Raw genomic sequence first — 23,383 nt, 5'->3', positions numbered from 1 at the left:
TGGAGTTCTGCCCAGGGGTGGCATTCAAACTCTTGCACTCATTGTTTGTTTATTTTTCTGCTCCTCTTGGGAGTGGCTGTTGCTTCCTGAGGGCAGGGGGCCCTGGCAGCATAGTGACCTGTAGAATTTGCAGAAATGGGAAAGCAAAGGTTTCCTTATCTCATCTTATGCAAATAAGTCCCCTGGCCTGGCTCCCGGGGGGCAGGGGGTGGGGTGGGGGTGGGGGGGGTAGCGGGGGTGGTCATACGGGAAGGTAGGGGGATTGGGCCTGGGGAAGCAAAGGGAGTTTGGGATGGCAGGTACCAAAGAAAGTCAGAGAGGAGGTGCCCAGCTTCTTATTCCAGCTGGCATAGAGGACTGTGGACATTTGTCCCCAGGGACTATATCAGGCCACCGCTGACCTTTGCCACCAAACTGGGTTTAGGTTTTTGTTTCTAGATCAGTTTTAGGCAGAAGAGTCTCTGAAAGCCACCCCCTCCCCCAGTAGTTCACCAGTGAGCGTGGCAGAACCCCTGGGGCTGCCTTAGGCCTTCCCAGCTGGGTTGAGCTGGCTTGCTCAGCCCTCTGTCCCGTGGGGTCCCTTACATCCATAGGAGGCTACACCTCCTGAGTGGGTTTAGGAGTCGCTGGGCCTCCATGGCTCTTGGTCCGTTCCAGAAGTGGAGACAGACTGCAAGCACCTGCCAACAGGACCCTTGTCAATGCTCTGCAGGGCCGGGAGCACTGAGCCTGCTCTCGGGCCACAGTAGCAAGGCAAGGCTGCTTCCCAGCAGCTGGGGCCTTGGGGCTGCTGGTTTTTGGAAGAGGAGTGCCAGGGGCCAGGCATACCCAGAACACTCCTGTTTGTTACACTCACTCTCTTCCACCTAGGATGGATGCATGCTTTATGTGTAAGACAAGTGGCTGAAGACAAAGTTTTGTGTCTCGGCTTCTCTTTTTAAGACACCTTTCTCTGTGTCAGAACTGTTCAAGTTGTCCTTCTCACAGTTTGCTAAGAAATAGGGTTGGGCTGGGTGCTCTGTTTTGTCTTTAGGATCTGGGCGTCTTCAGAGAGGGAAGACGCCGTGTGGATAACCGGTCCCAAAGAGGAGGAGCTGAGGATGGCAGCCCTCCCCTCAGTGCGTGCAGATCCAACGTGGTTGCAAGCTTGACCCCCCCCCCCCCCGGCCCCCGCCATCATCACTTCCATTGTGTGCCAGACACCATGACACTGCCTAGAATACGGCATGTGCTTTGCAGCCACACGGGCACCTGGCGCCGTGACGGTCACGGACACCTAGGTGTCGTTATTGGCAGGAGCATAAGCAGTGAACCCAGGAACGTGTCTGCGAGCCAGCCTGCCTTTGTGTGGAAGACCAACAGGTGCTCCTCCCAGGCCCTCTGGGAGTCCTCTCTCCCTCCCCCATGACCGTCTTGGCCAGGAACTGTGTTCAAGGACTGTGTAGGGAGGTCACGAGACAAAGGCGGGGTGGAGTGATCCTTGCAAGAACAGCCTTCCCAAGCAGGACTCTCTGCGAGCTGTCAGCAGACGGCTGCCGTCCCGGTTAGCAGAGACAGGCCCCCCACCCCTGGTAGCCTTTCTTCTTTCTAGCTGCCAAAGCGTCTGCAGTTAGGTCTGGGGGTTCTGGAAGGCGAGCATCGAGTAGGTGGCAAGATTGTGAGCTACACGGGGGCTGGGCTTCTGGTCTGGCCATTTGGTGGGAGTCAGAGGGAGGAGGGCCCGCAAGGCCCAGGTGGCGGAGGAAGCGGGTGGTGTTTTTAGAGAAGCTGCACCCTGCAGGATTTTGCTGGGCAGCTGCGAGCGGAGTGTGATTGACTCTGGCTGAGATGCCATCTTCCTTTAGTCCTTCCGGAAGTGGCGGTGGGGGGAGGGCAGAAGCCACTTAGGACTGTGGGGTCTTCAGGCAGACGGATGCTCTGAAAACTGTGGTTGTGTTTACAAGGCTTCCTATGTACAAAACAGTTTCTGGAAGCCCACTTACAATCTTTGCCTGGAGTAAGGGAAGGCAGTGGGCTCACGAGTTAGAAGAAAGGATTGCGGCATCGCTACTGAGAGGTGTTCGTTCGCCGGTCCACCCATTTTAGCCAGTGCATATAATGACCTTGTGTGTAGTCGGCGCTGGGTGGAAGATGGAGCAGAGGGCACAGCCCCGTCCTCTGTTCAGAAAGCGAGAGGCGCAGCCGGTGTGGAGCAGAGGGAAGGGGGAGGTGGCTTGTTCTCTTTGTTTTGTGGTTCTGTGGTGCCCCATGTTCCTGATTTTTTCTGCAGTGGCGGCTTTTATTTCCTTTAGATTCTGAAATGCTTTACGGACCTCTCCTGAGGGAGGTCTTCCAAAAAGATAACCCTCCTCTGCCTTTGGAAACAGGATCTACAGAACAGAGTCTCGTCTCTTTGTTGTTTTGTTTTGTTTTGGTGTTTGGTCCTATTTCAGCCCTTCCTCGAGTGTTCCCCAAGCTTTTCTAATTGTTGGCACTTTTTTCTTCCATGATACAGGCAGCCGTTTGTCATTGTATCAGATCCCCCTGCGGCTGTATCCTCACCGGCTGTATCCAGTGAGGATGGAAGACTTCCCCAAGGACCAAGAGAACTGCTTTCTTAATGAGCAAGCTCGGCTTTGTATTCAACTTGAGGTCGATAAGCTTTGGTTTGCTGGCTGAGAGCTGGGCGGGCAGAGTGACAGCTACTCCCCGACCTCTCTGAGGGTGCATCCATTCCTTCCTTAAGCTGTGTTCTGTATATGATCAGAGTTGTTGGACGTAACTTGTGGCGAAGATGGGGTAGTACCCTCCAGGAGGAGGGGTCAGCGTGAGAGGCATTGTCTACACTGTCTACACAGCTGTGAGAGTGTGAAGAAGAAAGAGTTTGAGTGTGGGGAGGCCCCAGGAATGGTTTCATGGAAATGAAGCTTACCTGGATCTTGAGCCCAGGACAGGGCTTGGGGGAGGTGACAGAAATGGGCCGCATGATTGAGAAGTCTTCACGGTCCTTCCTGTTAACTCTACATGAGGTTGTTGCCATAGCATGGCATCCACCCCCGGCCCCTGCAGGGATTGGAGTCCCAGAACCTCGTCTTGGGCTCCTCCACGTCGTGCTGGAAGTGCGGAAGCTTTGGCTGCTGCGGCCTACACGGTGAGGGTGAACCCTCGCTTTCACACGGCAGACCCGGGATGAGGCAGGGTCGCTGAGCTTCCACACATGCCCCTAGGGTGGAGGAGGAAGGAGAGGGGGTCCATCTCCCTCTGGTGGGCACAGAGGCCCATCCTGTTCCCTAGAATCCAGACTTCCCTTGTGCATTCGAAGAGTAACCAAGCCGAATTTGAAATCAAAAAGCACTGGTGGCTGTTAGCTTGTGTGGGCATCTATCATTAGCGAAAAACATTAGAGTCTTGTTTCAACTTATCAAGTTCCTGGGGAACCTGGAGCAATGGGGGGAGGGGTGGTAAGGAGAGGGCAGGGAGAAGCTACCAGCCTGTGTCCCACCCTACCCTTGGGTGCCAAGTTCTGCATTGACTTGAGGCAGGGCAGCAGGAAGCAGGTTGAAATCCGTCCCTCAGTCGGTGATGAAACCAGTATGTTTCAAATGCCTAAAATTTAAGAAGTTACAGGGCATTATTGGAGCAAATGAGAATTCATTCAACAACCACTTACTGAAGCATACCATGTCTTCTGGTTCCAGATGAAGGATTAAGCAAAACTGGCAATCTCACTCTTCCGTCCCAAATTCCCCAGGAATGACAGAACATAGCGTTTAAAAATATCAGTACTGCTAGAAAACAAAAGATGTGCTGAGCGCATCCAAACTGGGAGGAATCCCTGAAGGATGGGGAGTAGGTGAGACCAGACGCCCCAAATGTTCCCGTGGAAGGATGGCTGAGAGACGAGCTCTAGGCTGCTAAGTGATGTGTGTGGGGCAGAAGGCAGACGAGGGTACGCACAGGGCGAGTGGTGGGCTTTGCGAGGAAGATGAGACCAGCAGATGGATCCCGCCTCAACTCTACATTTGACCCCCTAGAGGCCAGCAGTGGGCAATAGAGAGTGCTTGGATGCTCGGGCCCAGGCCAGCAGCGCTCCAGGCAGCCACAGAGCCCACGAGGAGGATACCCATCTCTGCACTCTCTCCCGGGTCACTCTGCCAGCATCAGGCCCTGCCCTTGCTTTTGTTGGCTAGGCGGAAGTAAAACCTGCCCAGGCTACAGCGCACTCTTTCCCTCGATTGCCACGTTAACAGGAATGTTCTGATGTAAAAGTGGGCCTGCATCCCAGGAGTCACCAAAAGTATGTGGGAAAGCAGTACCGTGAACAATGCATATGGATTTCAGTAAACAAAAACTCACAGCACAGGAGATGTGAATGGCGTGGCAGAGGCAGCCTCTGAAGTAAGGGCATGTACTGAATCCGTAAAGGATCAGCCAGAGGCCCCGGGAACCAAGTCGCTCACGACCACACTTCAAAACCAGCAGATGCGCTCAACTAGCAGAGTGGACATCGCCTACGACTAAGTTAGGGGACTAGGAGTTAGCCCTGAGGGATTCCAAGAGAACCACAAGCTGCTAGATAGAAGGGTCGGGATGGAGCACAGAGCCAGCTGCTTCGGCATCCGTAAGAAGTTTCACAGGGTAGAACGGATGGGCTGGAGAAGAAGAAACTAGGAAAAGTACAAAAACATTTTCCACCAAGTAGAAACGAAACAGCACAAGATGAAATCCCAAGCCTGAGAAGGGGTGGCCAAGGTGTCACGTAGACTGAGCGATGCCTCATGACACTGAACGCAAGGAAAGCTGCTAAAAGCAAGGAAAGACTTTCAGAGAGAGAGAGAGAGAGAGAGAGAGAGAGAGAGGAAACAAGAGCTCCCACTGGCAATACCGGATGCAAAAAAGTCGCTGGAGCTGTACCTCGCACTGCAGACCCAGCAAAGCTGTCATCCGAGTGTGTGGGTGAACCTCACGGATGGAGCGTCCCTCCTCTGCTGGTCACCAGAGGCCATTGCTAAGGCAAATCGGAACAGGGGGCAGTCAGGACCCTACTTGCTGCTAACCGCACACACTTCTGCCTTAAAGAGATGCGTCATCAGCCTGAGACAAACGACCAGGCAGAAGTAAGCGCAAGAATGGAAGTCTCTTGCCCTTGAACCGCCCTTGCCGTCCCACTGTGTTTGTTCAAGTGTGGGACGGCCGAGGTGTGTTGGCACCTTTGCTCACTTGGAGAAAAGAGGCATGGCTGCCTGGCTGGGGTGTCACCATCCCATGATGCATTTGGTGTCCCTTCAACCCTCAAGTTTTCTCTTGAGCATTCATTCAGAAGAGACACGGTGGCGGGGGCCGTCTCCCACTCCCCAGTCTGATAGTTGGGATTGCAGTAGACACAGCTCAGTGGCTTTGATCACTGGAAGCAGGACAGTGACCCACGTAAAGGGCTTCGAACCATAGGCACCCAGCTGAGCAGAGGGGCCCCTGTCTGGCACTGCTGGGAGCATGGCCCAGTGCCTGGCTCCTGGGGAGGTTGCCAGTCCTGAGGGATGGAGAGAGACCACTCACCAGCAGGCCCTGACAGCCTTGGAGAGGAAAGAAACAAAACTCACTGGAGGCGACACTGGAAGTCCTGGAGCGAATTCGCGAGGTTCTGCCTTGGGAACCAACCCCCTGGGGCAGAGGGTGGGGGGATTCTCCTAGGGCCAGGCCAGGGGAGCAGCAGGTTCCAAGTTGGGGGGGGGGGGTCCCTGGATCCCTGGCAGAGGCCTCGCCACAGAAGAAGGTTGGAAGCTAAAGTCCTTTACATTGCTAAAGTCATTCTCCCCCCTGAAGTCTCTATGCTCTGCCTACTCACGGTTGGGGCCAGCAGGTGGGGTCTCCTCTCTTCCCCAGGCTGGGCCTTTATCCCCTGAGTCCTCCCCAGTGAGCAGACACTGGGAGTGTCTTCGAGAGCATCAGGAACTTGGCTAATGGGATTTTAGCCCCTTTAGCCTCACCCTAGGCTGTGCCATCGAAAAGGAGACCTTCAAAGACCATTAAGTCCTGTCCTCTGGCCCCAGGCAGGACTGAATTTAAACCAGTTCCTTCAGGTTGCCATCGTCTCTGAAACCAAAACCCCAAAGGAGCAGCGGCGGTAGCGTCCCCTGGGAAGGCTCTCCCGGTTGAGTCCTGCAGACCCAACTATAGCCTGGGGGAGAGGCCAGCCTGTGCGTTCTCCTTGCTCCCCACCCCCTTGGGAAATGTACATGACTTCATGCCCTCCTGGCCGGGCACTCAGATCATCTCTGAGCTCTTGAGGGTTTTCGTGTCACAGGTTCGCGTAGGGCTTGACCCTCGGATTTTCAGACAATGCTTCAGACACTGTCAGTCCATTGAAAAGTACCTGAGCAAAACTAGAGGAAAGTCAGGGTGTGGTGGGACGTGTGAGGGAGGTGCTGGGGGAGGACCAGGCCATGGGTGAGGGCTGCCCAGAAGTTTTAGCCCTTGGGTGCCTCCCACCCAGCTCTGGTGCAAGGACAAGGGACCAGCCCCGGGGGCATATTTCTCCACAGGTGCCCAGCGACAGAGACCTCTGCAGGTGGAGCTTGAGTGCAAGCCTTGAGATAAGGCGGTGAGGCTTTGCACTCAAGAATGAGTATTTTTCAAAAGAAAAGCAGCCTTTTGGAGATGAATGGTGGAGTTGAGGGGGCGGGGGTGGGGGGGAAGCATCCTTGAAGGGCCCTAGGGCGTGAAACCTCCCCCATGCTGCTTCCTTGTTTGCCCTTTGCCCCCGCACGCCACAGTGGGCAGTGGGCTCTGCTCCGACTGCCGCTCTCAGGGCTCATCGTAAGAGAGCGCAAGAGCTGAAAGGGACCCACGAATGCAGCCCGAGTTCAGCCTGCCCCAGCTCCTCACAGCGAGAAGAGGAAACGAAACCCAAGGCAGAGACTGACAGGAGCCACCCCTGCCGGTTCCCAGGTCTCCGCCTCGCCGCTCCCCTTGCCCTGGGTCTTCAGCAATTGCTGGCACCACCAGAACTAGAATTTGCTTCTCCTGATTTCGGTCCAGCGGTTTATATTTTTTTCATTCATCTCTCTGCAGCTCCAGGCTTCCTCCGAATCCTACAGGCCAAGGCACAACTTACTGGCAGGCAGAAGCCTTAAACACCAGTGGAACAGTTTTGAAGGGTGAACCTGCACTCCAAAGCCATCTTGTAACGGATGCCTGACCTTCTACCATTAGAGATTCATTCTTTTGTATACCCTGGAGCTTGGGTAGCCTTCCACAGTCATTCATGGAAATGATAGACACCTAGGGGAAAGCCCGCCCCCAACAGGTGACGGCTTACAAAGAAAGCGCAAGGGCTCTTTCTCCGTCTGACGATGATGGTGGCAGCCAGCAGGGGAGGTCAGGAGAGAGAGGTTTAATTGGAAGGTGGCTTTGGGACCCACGCAGCTGTGGACATTGAGTCAAGGCTACTCCCTGCCTGACCCATGCAAAAGGCAGCCCACCCACCAGCCAGCCAGGTGCACTGGTGGGAAGTTCCTTCCACGAGGCCCCGTACCAGTGTTTGGAAACTCAGAGGAAAATATGGGACTGCCCACACCTGCGAGTTAGTTCGCCCAGTCTGGTGGTTCCTGGGCAATTAGGTACTGAGGCTTCGGAGGGAGCCAGCCTCTTCCTCTCAGCCCCAAGGCTTCCTGGCTGGCGCTCTGGCTCTGGCTGTCAGAGGGAGAAGCCTGCATTCCATTATGTGCCTGTGAGTGGCAGGCAGAGGTTGAGGCTGGTATGGTGCGCCCTGACACGGGGCTGCGTGCCCTCTCGGAGAAGCGGAAGGGATCCGAGCCAGAAGCTACGTGGCTGCTCGTTGCATGGATTTGATGAGACTCTGATGATACGCGGTGGGTGCTGGAAGCGTATCTGACCCGCTCCCCACCCCGCCACATTCCTGAAACAGCGCCCAGCGTCTTGGGAGACAGCGACCCTGCCATGGGCCCCCACACCCTCACGAGGGGCACCGTGGGTGCGGGCAGCAGCCAGGCTCCTGACAGTGACCTCATCGCTACTGGACACCGACTAAGGGAACCCAAAGGAGATGACGACGATGACTCATTGTGAGTGCATCCTTTAGGGTCCCCATGGAGCCCTTGTGTGTGTGTGGGGGTGGTGATAAAGGATTTTTTGTGCAAGAAAGCTCATGAGGAGGAAGCTTGAGCCACTATTTAGAGTGACACAGCCATAGTGGCTTGGTGATTCTTGGGTTCCTCTTAGATCATTAGAACCCTGCCTGAGATATTGAAAGACAAAAATGGTTCAGGAGCTTGGAGTAACAGAGAAAGGGAGAAAGAGGGGGAGAGAGATAGAGATAGAGATGGAGATAGAGAGAGGAGGAGGGGAGGGGAAGGGGAGGGGGAGAGGGAGAGGGACAAAGGAGAGGGAGAGGGAGAGAGGGGCCAGCGCTGTGGTGTAGTGGGTAGGGCCGCTGCCTGCGGTGCCGGCATCCCATGTGGATGCTGGTTTGAGTTCCGGCTACTCCACTTCTGTTCCAGCTCTCTGCATAGTCTGGGATAGCAGTAGAAGATGGCCAAGTCCCTGCACCCATGTGGGAGACATGGAAGAAGCTCCTGGCTCCTGGCTTCAGATTGGCACAGCTCCAGCCGTTGTGGCCATCTGGGGAGTGAGCCAGTGGATAGAAGACCTCTCTTTCTGTCTCTCCTTCTCTCTCTGTTTAACTCTGACTTTCAAATGAATAAATAAATCTTAAAGAGAGAGAGAGGGCCGGCGCCACGGCTCAATAGGCTAATCCTCCGCTTGTGGCGCTGGCACACAGGGTTCTAGTCCCAGTGGGGGCGCCGAATTCTATCCCGGTTGCCCCTCTTCCAGGCCAGCTCTCTGCTGTGGCCCGGGAGTGCAGTGGAGGATGGCCCAGGTGCTTGGGCCCTGCACCCCGTGGGAGACCAGGATAAGTACCTGGCTCCTGCCTTCGGATCAGCAGCGCGCTGGCCACGGCAGATATTGGAGGGTGAACCAATGGCAAAGGAAGACCTTTCTCTCTGTCTCTCTCTCTCACTGTGCACTCTGCCTGTCAAAAATAAATAAATAAAAATAAAAAGAGAGAGAGAGAGAGAGAGAGAGAGAGAGAGATCTTCCAGTTGCTGGTTCACTCTCTAGTTGGCCACAATAGGCTGGGGCTGGGTCAGGCTGAAATCATAAGCTTGAAACTTCACCTGCATCTCCCATGTGGGTGCAGGGGCCCAAGCACTTGGGCCATCTTGCACTGCCTTCCCAGGTGCATTAGCAGGGAGTTGGATCAGAAGTGAAGCAGCCAGTGCTCTGTTGTGGGATACTGATATCGCACACAGAGCCAGGGCACCAGGCTCGCAACTGTTTCCTTAATGACCCAAATACAGGACCGCAAGGTCTGGTCCTAATTCTGTCTGGGAAATAATAGTGGCACCAAAAGCTCCAGGGACCCCATATTCAGACAGGAGAGAAAGAAAGGAGAGGCATTTTTTAAAAACCTGAACCGGCTTGAGATGAAATGAGGAGCTCACGATTTGCTGGGAGCTGTCTAGTCAGAAACCATGACTCGGACTTTGTGGGGCTGGGTTTGTGGGCTCAGAGGCAAAGCCTCAGTAATCGAGTTTAACTTAGTCTCAGTAGAGCATGCAGTATCCTGCAGGAGATGATGATAGATTGGTTTAAAACAGAAGAGGGGCAGGCATTGGGTGCAGGGGTTAAGACGCCTCTTGGGACACCAGCATCCCAGATGGCAGAGCCCGGGTTTGACTTGTGGCTCCACCTGCAATGCAGCTTCCTACCAGTGTGCACCCTGGGAGACTCAGACCCCTGCCACCCACATGGGAGACTTGACTTGAACTCCCAGCTCCTGGATTTAGCCTGGCCCTTCCTCAGGAGTTGTGAGCCTCTGGGGGAGTGCCCCAGTGGACGGAAGACTCCATCTGTACCTGTCTCTCTGCCTTTTGAATAAAGTTTTTTTTTTTAAAAAAAAGAAAAAAAATTTTTTTTTTTTGACAGGCAGAGTGGACAGTGAGAGAGAGAGACAGAGAGAGAAAGGTCTTCCTTTGCCGTTGGTTCACCCTCCAATGGCCGCCGCTGCAGCCGGCGCACCGCGCTGATCCGATGGCAGGAGCCAGGATCCAGGTGCTTTTCCTGGTCTCCCATGGGGTGCAGGGCCCAAGCACCTGGGCCATCCTCCACTGCACTCCCTGGCCATAGCAGAGAGCTGGCCTGGAAGAGGGGCAACCGGGACAGAATCCGGCGCCCCAACCGGGACTAGAACCCGGTGTGCCGGCGCCGCAAGGTGGAGGATTAGCCTATTGAGCCACGGCGCCGGCTTAAAAAAAAGAAAATTTTTAAAAATTAAAAAAGAAGAAAGGGAGGAAATAATAAAAGACCATCTTTGCGTGCTGGAGAAGAGGCATGGTCCATCTGAGGAGACCTCAGAAACATGATGGACAAATGGAGTTAAAAGATATGTTTTAGTGCAAAAAAAATTTCAAATCTGTGCATTGTATTTTCCATAACTCACATTTGCATGAGCGTTTTGAAGCCCCTCCTCCTGTATGCTTGGGTTTCTGATTTTTTTTTTTTTTTTTTTGCACTGAAAGAAACTGATCTTTTCATTTTCCATGAACTTTTTGAAGCCTCCTCTTAGGCAAAGTTGGTGTCACTCTCCTCTTTCTTCCTCCATCACACACTTTCCAAATCGCTGGGTCTTTCCTTCCTGCCTGGGATTAATCAAGCCCATGTTTGCTTAGGATGCATTCAACCTAAGATTTGATGTAGCTGGGTGGCGGATTTGGGCACCAAGCTAGAAACTTTCCAGAAGTTAGGGGAAAATAAAAAAAAAAAAGAGCAATGTTTTCGGTAAGTGCAGCCCAGAGTGACACAATGGACAGAAATAGCTAAGCAGATGTGACACACAGAGCCGCAGTGAAAACACAGTTTGATGGGTGCCATTTAGATGGAGCTGCCCTGTCTGGAGCCATTGCCGGGTTGACAGCTACGCTGGCCTCCGGGGGTGGGGTGTGCTTTTCGCACTTGCTCATATACCTGGGAGTCTTAACAGCAGACGCAGTTTTGCTGATTTGAGCCTGTCACATCCAGCCACAAGCTGCACGTCCCTGCTCCCGTTTATTGGGGTCTCCATGGGCCTGGTTCTGGGGTAGGCCCTTAACAGCCCTGAACAGGAAGAATCTAGGGCCTCAGAGAAGTTAAGCGAGGAGCCCAAGGTCACAGCGTGTGTTGAACATCAGAATCCAGATTCCACCCAGGTGTGTGCCTGGCCACTGGTAGCGTCAGGGTGACGTGAGTTTAGGTAGGTGTAGTTCATTCCCCTCCTAGGTGTGTGACCCTGTCAAACTCTTAAACTTTTCTGAACCGCTTTTTCCTGACCTATTAAGTGGAGACAACAGTCCCACCAATATCTGGGGTTGGGGCGAGGACTCAGTGGGTCAACACGTGGGTGCCCTTAGCGCAGCACCTGTCCTGTAGTGGGTACTCGGCCTGCAGCCACCCTTCTAGTGACCCCTGGCTCCCTGTCCGTCTGAACCGCAGCCTCAGGTGCCGGCTCGTGGATGGGCCAGTGGGATCGCCACCCCAGGAGAGGGCAGAGCTACTTCTGGGAGCCACAGCTGCACTGCAATTCCATGGATTCCTGGTAAAGCCTCTCTCCTCTTGCTGTGTGGTTTTGAAACATCACCTCGCGGTTAACGGCTTTCCCTGTGAATAAGCTGGACAAACCCCACCTAAGCCTGCTTTATTGAGACTTCAGGTTGGGGCCTGTGCTAAGATGACTGCGACTTTTGCTTCCCAACAGTGACTAAGCCCCAGAGTGGACTACTGCTCCTGGCAAGCCGAGGACCCCGGCTGGCTTCTCCAGCAACCCAGCGTCTATGGCCATCACTGTGTGCTTGGGGGAAGCACATGAACTTGGACATGCTTTGAAGTCAAGAATCAGTAGACAGGTAGAAATTCTATTTGCACGTTGTCTAGAGGCATAAAATGACTCCAAAAGATTTTTTTTCGGTAATGTGTTGATTTGCATCATTCACTAGGAGCTGGTGGGGTTCTAGTGACGTACAACCTGGTGGCCGTGTATTCGTTGCTTCCACTATTGAGCTCTGTCCCCTACAAGTGATGGGAAGTCCAGTGGTGACTATTTATAATGGCTGCCTGGCTATTGTCTTTGAGACTGCTAGAGTCACACAGAACCCTTAAAAAGGGGGGGGGATTCTGTTTGCTCTGTGGACACCCCAATGCCTCAGGCCTCCTTGTGAGTCCCTGACCTCATGGAGGGTGTGACTCCCACAAGTGGCAGGGGGAAGAGTCCTCTCTAGGCTTCCTCTTGGCCGTGAGAGCTGGATTTTGGCTTGAGCTGCACCCGAGCAACCTTTGTTGTGATGTGGGTGTGGTTAGAATCACAATTCACATGGTGCACAAAAGGACAGGGCTTCTCTCAGACCAGGGGCTCAGAGAGGTGAGGTGACCTTGCCAAGGCCAGCCAGCTCCTTAATATCAGAGCTGGCACTGGGGCCCAGGACTGCTGTCTGCAGTTTCTGTTGCCTGTGCTAGCAAGAGATGCCGGGAGGAAAACTCATTGCATGAGAACACCATGCCGCTGGCGTGCAGTGGGTCGCCGACACTGGCTGGTTTTATCCTCGCAAACTCCCTGCCTGGCAGTGGTGACCATTTGTACGCAGATGGAGAGCTTCATTTCCTGGTCCGTAGAACCATAAGCTCTTTCTCTCAGGCTCCGTATGGGCCTCTTTCCTCCCACCATCTTCCTCCCTTAGCTATCTTCGATGGCCTCAAAGGGGAGGTTTTAAACAGCAAGATTTCCTGGGGTTGGGGGGTAATGGGACCCCTGTCTTACAGAAAATTGTGAATGCAGAGAGCATTGTTTCCAAAGGGAGTAAAAAATGAGATGGCAGTGGGGTGTCTGGGGCGGATGGGCCCCTCCCAGGCACTGGATACAAGCAGCGGTGACTGCCACCCACCCCGGCTGTCCTCAGACACAACCTCCCCGAAGAAAAGGGGACAGCGGGTGTTCCTGAGGCCCGAGTGTCCTTCGCGGCAGGTCTGCCTGGGAGACAGGTTACTGAGGCAGGTGCCCATTGTTTTCCAGATCAGGGGCGCTCTTGGAAACATCACGCTGCAGCCCAGGACATGGGAGTGAGCTGGTGTTGGCAAAGACCTCTAGGGAAGAACACAGCCCGGCCCAGCATGGCTTTCGAGCCTCTTCCGGGGCGCTGGGAGGCTCTCGGCACAGGAAGCGCCTGACCCTGGGCTCCGAATGCAGTAGATGTTGGGGTAGGAAAGGGAAAGAAGGGGGGGTGCGCATTCCCGCCTTCCGAGTGTCCAGTTTTGTAAGGAACTGGCATTATCCCTGAAAATACCACTTTTGGGAAACGATCATATGGAAATAAAAGCTCTCATTCGTAAAGGTGTATATAAAAGAACGTTTATTGTAATGTTGCTTGGAACGACAGGACATTAGGAACAACCTAAGTTGACATCTGTAGGATGGTAGCTTAAAAAAAGTATAGCTGATCTCTCCCAAGAGACCTCATACAGCTTCCAAAACTGCGGACTTGGAACTGCACCATCATAACCTGTGAAGAGGCCTATACTGCAGTGTTTAATGGAGAAAGTACGTCTCTGAGTGACGTCTATAACAAGATTCCATTCCAGTACCGCATCTAACAGCACAGACAGGATTTATGCCTTATATTTGCATGAACAAAAAACACAGAAAAATGTTATTACCTAAAGGTGCGAAGTCTTAGAAATAAAAAAAATCTAGCAAAATTTACTTTTTATAAAAAAAACCCTCCTCTTCTGGGAAGAGAAGAAAGAGATTGGGGCGGTTACGCAGTCCAGCGGGGACAGAGGTGGAGCCGGCCACAGCCTCGTGCAGAGCCGCCCCTGCTCCTTGTGCATTTCAGGGGAGAGAATGTTCCCAAAATACCGGTGCTCAGCCCTGTGCTAGGGCAGATCACAGCGCGTTTGGCCCCCACCTGATGTCGAATGATGCATTTGCAGAGTCAAGCCTGCGAAACTCATCGGTAAAAGTAGCAGAGGCATGAGAACTTTTGGTTTCTTGATCAAGGCTGTCCCAGCCATACTTGAGTGGAGGCTACCAGGCTATATTGAAGCTATAAAAACCAATCCATAAGACCTCTGATAGGATCTGAATACAGGAGTTCGTTACTGCATTAGGGTCATTTAACCAACTCTTCCTGGATTGTATCTTTTCATCTGAGTCTAGAGTCACCTACCACACGCTTAGCCCATAGCCACTGCTAAATAAAAGGGAATAGAAAAAACCTATTGCATTATGACTTGATCAGAGCAAGGAAGAAACAACATTCTGGTTATAATGGGGGTGGGAGGTAGGAAAAGCTCATTTCTTTGCAGGCATAAGCGGCACTCTTGCTGGTTCTTTGGAATATAGTTTAAGAAGCACTGGGCTCTGGGTTGGGGAGGAGCAGGACTGCAGAAGCTCTTGGGGCAGGAGAACTGCCCAGGTGTGGGGCTGCCTGGAGGCTCAGCCAGGTAGCTAGCTGCTGCAGCCTTGGCTTGGCTCCCATCTGGCACTGCTGGGTTAGCTGCCACAGGGAGGTGATGGATGATGGCTGTGGCCTGATTCTTGAGGAGACACGGACTCACTGCAGTGTGCAGTGGCCATATGTGAGCCCTGGCCACGTGTAAGGTTCCCTGGGAGGAGGAGGGGAAGGGCACATGACATGTGTTGTGCCTCTCCGCTTTCTGCAGCAACCACGTCGGAGCAAGCCAGCAGCACAGTCGACAGGTTAGAGAAGCCGCATTCTGATTCCAGGGGCTCTGGGTCTGGGAGGCAGCAGCGAGAGTGTTAGCTGGCCCCTGGATTTGAGCTAGTACAGTCTTCACCTGCTGGGGTCCCAGGGTGGGTGTGGGGAGAACCTTCGAGACTTTCCGCAGCCTTCTGGCGTGTGCAGCTCCTCCACGATGCCTATGCTCAGCTCAAGACAAATGGGAAGACAAAGAGGTACAGAGAGTTTCCCTGGGAGGGAATTAAATGTGTCGTTGGGACCACAGATCCTACCAGCTCACGGACTCCAGAAGACACCTTTTGCTTCAGTCTAACTGGACTCTGCCAGTGACGCTTTGTGACATCTCTCAACCCTGGGCAGTGTTTGCAGCCATAGCCCTTCCCAAGCGTCTCCCGCCAACCTTCATACGCCGGCTCAACCATCAACATGACTTTGCTCGATCCCAAGGCTCCTCAGAAGCTTGGTGTTGACAGATGGATCCTTCTAGAGTGTGAGGGTTCTTGCAGTATTGGAAGGCACTTTCTGGAACTCAGAAGAGACTTCGTTCTGCAGGTCTTTATTTCCAAACATCTTTATCCAGTTGTCTTCAACCATGGCTGCCATGTTGAAAATAACCATGCTATTTTCGAGTTAGGCACTTGAAAATAACCCTGATGCCAGACCTCAGTCATCTGAAACTAGAACCAGAGACTTGGTGCTCTTAATGCCCTCCAGCCAAGGCTAAGAATCATTATCTTGTTCCCTGGCCTTGGTTAACTTCTTGAGGACTGTGCTGTGGCGTCGGACACTCGACTCGAGATCTGACTCCTGACCCTGCCACTGAGCACTTGTGTGCGGTTTTATTCTCTCCTCTGTTCTGTGGGGATAACAGCTCCTACCTCAAAGAACTGTTGAAAGGACTATGTGATCAACCTTGTCATCCTGGAAGAGTCTCTGGTGTGTGAAACGTGCTCTCTAAAGTCTAAGCCATATGACCAGAACAAGGCCCAGCAAATGTTAATATTTGTGCTTGGACTGAGAGACAGGCATTGTTTTAAGCACTATGTACTTACTATTCAACACATCGAGTTGATCTAATGTGAAAAGGTGACACAAGCAACACATATCAAGACTTACTTTACTTGGTAGGATCTATTGTCCCAAACTACACATGGAGCTAGCTCACTTGCTTGTGGTCCCACATGTCTTCTTGCTCTCCATCAACATCTTATCAAAGCCCCACAAAAGTTCTGTACCTTTCCAAGCCTCTGAGATGGCTGAGCATTCATCAGTGGTCAGTCCAACATTTTTGTTTGCCTGCTGTGACACATAGTGCCAGGGCAAGCACTGTGACACAGCAGGTTAAGCCTCCATCTGGGACGCCAGCATCCTGTATGGGTGCCAGTTGGAGACCCGGCTGCTCCACTTCAATCCAACTCCCTGCTAATGCACCTGGGAAAGCAGCAGAGGATGGCCCCAGTGCTTGGACCCATTCACTCACATGCAAGACCCTCAAGAAGCTCTGGGCTCCTGGTTTTGGCTTGGCCCAGCCCTGGTAGTTGCGGATATTTGGGGAGTGAACCAGCAGGTGGAAGATCTCTCTCTCTCTTTCTCTCTCTGGGTCTGCCTTTCAAATAAATAAAAATTAAATCTTAAAAAAAAGAAACAGTACCCATGAATGAAGCAGGCATGTAAGAAATGCCCAGTGGATTCTCTTAACAGATCAACTGTTTAACCTGGTAAAAAACTGTGCTGATGCAGTCATGAAAGAGATGGAGGAAGATCAAATTTACATGAGTGGTGGTGATGGTGAGAAAATAATGCTGTGTGCTCGGCATTTGTCGTGTGTGATGGATTTTCACAACCATAGGAGATGGGTGTTCAGGTAGTCTGTTGCTACACCAAATCACCCAAATGTAGTCTATTAAAGAACCAGTCGTTTTGCTTGTGAATTTTAAATTAGCTGATTGCACAGCAGAGACAAGCAGCTCTCTGCACCAAAGGAGCTCAACACGGGGCTGGAGACACGTGGCAGACAGAGATGCCTCAGTCCAGCCATCACGGAACCACGCTGGTGGCCTGGGTTCCTCACCCACAGCCCCAGGGGCCCTGTAGGTTGGAAGGGTTGGAATGGAGAATCTTGTCCTGAAAACACAGCTCTCCATCACAGCCTCCCCGCTTCTCATTCCAAGGGGAGCTGCGTCTGTGCTTGGGGAGAAGCCAAGCCAAGCAAAAGATTTCAACAGAGAATGGAGGAAACACGCCCACTGAGGCTCTCCTAGCAACATAATCACGCACAGGCAGAAGCCTATTTCGGTGGGAGCCTGCTTCAGCTCCCATCCTCCCTGGTTAGTCACAGAATGGGTGCACACGCAGCAGCAGGAGCAGCGTGGGGTGGAGGCAGAGTGGAGCCCTGGAAGTAGGGAGCCGGGGAGTGGAACTGGGGGCTGCTGGGACTTGCTGCAGGTGGTAGGGCAAGGGCCCTCCCCGCTCTCCGACCTCAGGACGTATCTGTAAAAAAAACGAGAGGATTGGGCCAGCGAGCCTCGGGGATTCTTTCTTTGCTGTTCCTCTTGGTTGTACAAAGTACTGAGGCTGTTTTAGCAAGAGTCAGATGTCTCAGAACCTGTCGTCTCCGAGAAGATGCCTGGGGAGAAAGGGGGCTGGAGAGGGTAAAAGTCCTGGAGATTCTCATTTATCCCCTCCGCCACATGCTGCTCCAAAGAGGCAGGTAGGAATGAGGAGAATTGCCGTGTCCTGGCAAGGACTCGGCTCACTCACCCCTACCCTGATCCAGGGCTGTGGTCTGAGATGCAAAGGGTAAAGAGATTAAGGTCATTCTTTGAAATGTACTCCACCCCCTACACACACACACACACACACACACACACACAGAGTCTGTTAACTCCAATCTCCTGCTGCATTTTCTTTTCCCCCTCCTCCTCCTCTCGGGTCTCTCAGTCTCACTCCTCAGCTCCACTCACTGCACCCTGTTCTCTTTCCCCAGGACCGGGCAGGCAGTGGAGGCATCTCTGGTGCCAAGCACGAGTCTGGCCCTTTTCTTGAATGGACTCTGGGGTCAGTTGAGGACAGCCAGGCTCCCACTTCCTAGCTGTCAAAGGTGATGATACAAGCAAATAGGGCACTGGGGACCCATCTCCCCAAACGAGGCCAGAGATGAGGCGGGCAGAGCCAGGATGCGCAGCGAGCACCCTCTGGACCCCTGCCCTTGACCCGTGGGCTGAGCGCCTGGCAGTGCAGCTGTCTTCGGAGGACTCAGCCCCGAGTGTCCTGTGGCAGCGGAAGAGGCAGAGCGGCCCCTCCCCCTTTGTCCTGTCTCCCACTGGCTGACAGATGGCCGGTAAGACACAGAAAACCGAGCTCTCAAAGTGAAGGCAGGAATGCATTGTATAAAAATTCACACCCCCTGCTGCCGCCCAAACTCCCTTAAAAAGGGATCAAGAGAATCCTAATGGGTACGTGACATCCTCCCTCTCTCCCATAAAAGGGACTTCAAAATCTGGTGACGGTGGGGGAAGGGTGAGGAGGAAGAAGAGTGACGCGTGGGCAGGGGACTGCCAGCGAAGACAGGGGTACGGGGAGCCAGACCGCAGGCCCATGGACTTTCCCTCACCCCACCCTCCCCACCTCCCAAGCCACTTCTGGCTTCCACCTTCACCGCACCCCCTGAGCCTCCGAGGGGCTGGGAGCCCCAGGCGCCGCGGACTGGGAGAGTGGTAGGAAACAGGACAGCCCCTCTCAGTCCCGGAGTCGAGGGCGTTCAGGACCCTCCCCCATCAGGCCCCCTCCCCCACCCACACCTCCGGCAGCCCTGGTTTCCCGATCAGTAATCCGTCCAGGAACAGGCGGAGACGAGCGAGGGCTGGAGGCGGGGCGGGGCGGGGGCGAAGTGACCGCGGCCGGGGCTCGGCCAGCGCCGGCCCTGGGAGGGAGGACTCGCCGCGGTCCAGGAGCCTGCGGGAGCCCTGCCCTACTCCCTCCGAGCCGCGGTCGCGCAGCCCTGGCCCCCGCGCAACTTGTGCGCAGCGCGGGCAGTGGAGGCGGCCAAGAGCCCCCCGGAGCCGGGAGCGGGGCGGGGCGGACCCGGGGGCGCCGGGGGCCTTCGGTCTGCGCCCGGCCGCCGCCCGCTCCACCCAACCTCCCAGCCCGCCCCCACTCACCCGGCGCAGCCCCCGGGAAGGACGCGCAGGCAGCGTGTTGCTTCGCCCCGCGCCTCGGCAGAAGTTGACACGAGTTGGCCGCCGCCTCGGGCCGGCCGGACTTCGCGAACAGCCGGGAGAGGAGGCGCCGCCGCCGCCGCCGCCGCCGCGCAGCCCTCGGGGCTGCCTCCCGCCTGCCCGGCCCGCAGCGCGGGTGGAGAGGGGCGGGGAGGGGGTCGCGGTGCGCGAGAAGTACTGGAAACTGTGCGAAGGAATCCGAAGCAGATGAGAAGGGAGGGAAATAAAGTGGAGCCTGCAGGACGGCCTCGCCCGCGGCGGATCGGAGCTGCCGGCGCCCGCACCGGGGCTCGGCGGGGTCGTCTCCCTCCTCGCTCGCTCGCCCTCTCGCCCCCCCACCCCCAGGCTCTCTCTTTTAAAGCGACACCAGCTCTATCCCTTTCTCTGCTATCTCTGTATCACCAAACCCTGGCCGGCTCTTATGGGCATGAAACACTCCTCCCGTTGTCTGCTCCTAAGGAGGAAGATGGCGGAGAACGCCGCCGAGAACCCCGAGGTAAGCGGGCGCGAGCGCGGGCCTAGGCGACCCCGCCGCCCACCCGGACCCCGCCGCCCACCCGCACCCCGCGCCGCCGCCGCCGCCGCCGCGCTGCACCTGGTGCCAAACTTTCCCGGCTGCACCCCGCTTGCCGCTGCCGGCCGTTCGTGTATGTGTGTGTGTGTGTGTATGTGTGTGTGTGTGTGTTGTCTGTGTTGGGGGGGGCAGTGCATGTCTCAGGTCCCCTCCCTCTTGAAAATGCAAAAGAGTCGCTCTCACCCCGTCACCCCCTCCTGCCACCACTGCTCCTGTCCCCTTCCCCCAAGTTCCAAACCCAGGGCAGCCGCGTTCCCCTGCCCTCTCCTCTGGGCTCCGCTAGGGCTCCCGGGTCCCGGCTTCGCGTAGAGCTAGGGCGGGTGACCCCGGGGCCAGGGACGCTGCCCCCCGGGCGCCCTGACCATCTCCTGCCACTGCCTGGAGCTCGACCCTTCAAGCTCCTGTCATCACCCGAGCTCTCGGTCCCTGCAGCACCGCGGAGAGCTCCGGGCTGCGGGGGCCGGGGCGCTGCTAGGATTTGGCCACCTTCCCCAGACCCCTCCAGCCCCGGAGAGGACCGGAGAGAGGTCTGCTATCCCAGCCTGTCGGAGCCTCCTCGGGGTTGCTCCTCCCGGGGAGGGCGCGCCGGCCTCGGCCACCGTCAGCACCAGGGACAGCGCCCGCTCCTGCCGCAGCGGAGCCTGAGCGGGCGGTGGGGGCTGCGCGCCGCCGGCTGCAGCGAGCGGTGGGTCCGCAGCCGCCTTGTCCCGCCGCATCCTTGGCCAGGGTCGCTCTGGCTCCGCTGAGTGTTCTCTGGGCCCCCCACCTTCGACCACCCAGTAGCTACCCTGCCTCTGCTCTCGAGTCAGCCCTGGGCCGCAGAAAGCCCTGCTGGGCATTGCGTCTGCCCGGAGTGTCCCCTGGCCTCGCTCTGACCCCGTTGTCATTACAAAAAAAAAAAAAGACTCTTCCATGGGCTCTGGGCACCTGTAGTCACGAAGGGGATCCGCGTGGGCAGCCCCCTTACCTTCCCGGAGAAACGGTGCGCCCAGGCGGGGGCGGGGTGGGCTATGTGTGTGCCCACCACCCCTGACTCGGTGGCAGGAAAAAGACACAGAGCAAACCTCGGGGCTCTATTAATAGCTAGGTGTCTGGCGGGGCTGCCGCACATCTCACATATGGTTACCCATATGCAGCGTGGGGGCGGGGATGGGGGTGTGGCGCGGGGATCGTCCCTTCTGTCTCGCCTGAATGCAAAAAGGTGCAGAGACCCTGCCCGGTCTTCTTTCTTTCAGCTCTTAACTCTGCAGCTAACCCCTACCCCACAACGTAAGCAGAAAAGCCTTAACAATCCCCCATTCTCTGAGCGGCCACAAGCAGCATGCATCTAGCAACTGTCGCTTGCCAAACACGCCTGGGGCTTAGAAGCGTGGGGGCATCCAGTGGCTAACGCCTCCCCTGTGGGTTAGGGCGAAGTCAGGGTGCTCGCGGTCTCCCGGACGCTTCCCCACCCCCACGAGATAGCAGACACCCAGCACGGTGTGTATCGGGTGCAAGGCTCCTGGTCTCCGAGCAAAGCCAGTCTTGCAGGCCCCGCCCCCTTACCCTCCTCTCCCCCCCTTGACCACTTGCCCGGGAACTTTCTAAAAATAGCTCAGAGGCTCAAGGCCGCGTGTCTGCGAAGCGTGGAGCTAGGCGGCACGTAGCACTCCCTGCAGCCAGGTGGCTGGAGCGCTGAGAGCCAGAAGGCGCTACCCTCCCCCCCTCCCCGCCTCTTCACCGCACCCCACGCCACGCGTGACTGATTGTCTAACGAAAGTTTTGGCGAGTGCCTAAGCTCGGTCAGCCCAGTGATGGGTTTGGGTGCAGACCCGTGCCAGGTTCCGCAGCAGCGGCGGCGGCTGCGCTCCGCACCTCGGCGAGGGTTAGAGGCGATCAGAGCAGGCAGAGCTACGCGCGCCAGGCTATTTTTACTTGCTTCCCCCGCCGCTCCGCGCTCCCGCTTCTCAGCAGTCGCACTTGCCAGCTTTGCTCAAGGCATCAATGAAAACAGCAGTGGAGGCCGCCGAGAAAAAAAAAATCACTCCGCGTGCAGGAGACGGGGCGGGGGGAGGGTGCAGGAGGGTGCGGCGAGAAACAGACCCATCTGGGACTCTTGGGAGGGGAGTGAGTCGGGGTGGGTGCGAGGTTCAGTTCCTAGCAACCTCCGGGGAAAAAGGGGGCAACCGAGACTCGGTCAAACGTGCGGGGCGGAGGTATCCAGGCAGCGTGACTATCTCTCTTGGTTTTTCCTCCAGGAACTGGCTGTTTTTGGAATAAGCCAGGACTGGAGCGGTACTTCCAAAAGTGGGGTGCTGTGGGTTTGCCTGCCCTTATGGCGAGGGAGAGGAGGCCAGGGCACCTCTGTATGTGTGTGGGGCCCTTGTTCTTAATTCAACCCGTGTGGATCCAGCACTGGGCACCAGGAGCCATAGGTGTCCTGATACGATGGACAGCCCCTTAGCACCTCTTCTGGCCTTTTGTTGCTGTTTTTGTTTTCTTTGCAAGCTCTTAATCTCATTTCCTCCTCCCAGTAGCCTTGTGAGATAAGGGAGGGCTGGTATTGGTTTCTCATCCCCATTTCATAGTGGAGGACATGGAGAGGCCGAGTGAGCTCCGGCAATTTCTGAAAGTCGTCAGCTGGGTTGGGTATGTTACCCACACTGCCTCCACTTGTGATTCATTGGTCTTTGTCCAACCCTTGCTACTTCTCCCACATGTGAATGGGAGTAGATGAGGAGTGGGAGGGGAGGGATCCTTTGGAAGGAGAGAGGCCAGGAGAGGGCAGGGAAGGTGTTCTTTCAGGAGGTGGGGGGGGTGCAGATACACCAGCCATTGGCAGGTAGGAGAAAGTGAGGAGTAGAAGCCACCTACATTCTGATGACAGCCTCCCTCCCCAGAGGAGCAGCTAGGACACATGGGCCTCCAGGGCACACAGCTGGTGGGTGCGGTTGGCACTGGGTGGCCCTGGTGCTGACCTCAGGTCCATTCACTCTATGGTTCAGGGTCAGCGTGGGATGTCCGGAGATGCCAGGCCAGCCCCTGGCACACAGTGGACAGGAAGCAGTGTTCGCTCTGCCTACACTCTCTCTGACTCCCTCAGGGGTGCTCCACTGCTTCCCGAGAGGCCACCGCCAGCCCAGGTCCGCCACCTCCCCTGCTCCCAGAGGTGTTGGTCAGCTTTTCAGCATTGTCACAAACACCCCAAAGAAGCTAGTCACGCAGGAAGGAGTTTTGCTTTGGCTCATAGTTTTGGAGGTCCACGGTCCTGCTGGTTGGGTGTATGGTGAGGCTGAATGGTGGCTGTGGTGGAGTGTGTGTGTGTGTGTGTGTGTGTAGGAAACAGAGAGAGAGAGGAGCTAGGTGGAGCTTGGCTTTGGAAGGCAACCCTCTCCCAAGAACTACCCTTCTGGGGACATGCCTCCAATGACCTAAGCCTTCCGTAGACCCACCTCCTAGACACCACAATTGGATCCGCCCAGCGCTGTCAATAACTGACCTTGGGGTTCAAGTGTGTGAGGCCAGAGCCACATCCTCCCCAATCCAAAGCGCCAGGCATCCAGAAAAGCTTTCTGCAAGGTCTGTAATGCCCCCAGCCCCACCCTCCTCCTCAGGGCCCCAAGGCTTCGGGTTTTAGGTCTTCCCCTCGGCCCCCGCTGAGGCTCCAGCCCCCGTTCCAGGGCTCTCTTCTCACATCCAGCCTCGCCATCACTATTGCTTGGCTTGGCTTTTGGAAACATGAACCAGCTGCTGACCAGACATCTCTTTCAAAAACTTGCGATGTTGCCCCATTGCCTACAAGATACAGGATAAAGCCCAACTGCCTT

The 23,383-nt window shown here is 55.5% G+C and overlaps 1 protein-coding gene across 4 annotated transcripts in view; it reads left to right on the top strand.

The window, feature by feature from the left end:
• The first annotated feature begins 237 nt into the window (after positions 1-237).
• Positions 238-23,383, top strand: part of PRMT8 (protein arginine methyltransferase 8) — a 121,035-nt gene continuing 97,889 nt past the window's right edge. Inside the window, exons 1-5 of one of the 4 annotated variants that reach the window (XM_070049357.1) lie at positions 238-6,927; positions 7,051-8,063; positions 11,174-11,632; positions 11,792-11,939; positions 13,100-19,499. In XM_070049357.1, coding sequence (XP_069905458.1) covers positions 19,425-19,499 — 75 coding nt within the window. In that variant the 5' untranslated portion in view covers positions 238-6,927; positions 7,051-8,063; positions 11,174-11,632; positions 11,792-11,939; positions 13,100-19,424. The other 3 variants (XM_070049356.1, XM_070049358.1, XM_002712816.5) reach the window with 3 other exon arrangements.

This window comes from Oryctolagus cuniculus, chromosome 9 (genome assembly GCF_964237555.1).
Source record: "Oryctolagus cuniculus chromosome 9, mOryCun1.1, whole genome shotgun sequence".
NCBI classification, from domain to species: domain Eukaryota; kingdom Metazoa; phylum Chordata; class Mammalia; order Lagomorpha; family Leporidae; genus Oryctolagus; species Oryctolagus cuniculus.
The sequence above is the reverse complement of the archived record's forward strand: the minus strand, read 5'-3'. Positions and strand labels throughout refer to the sequence as shown.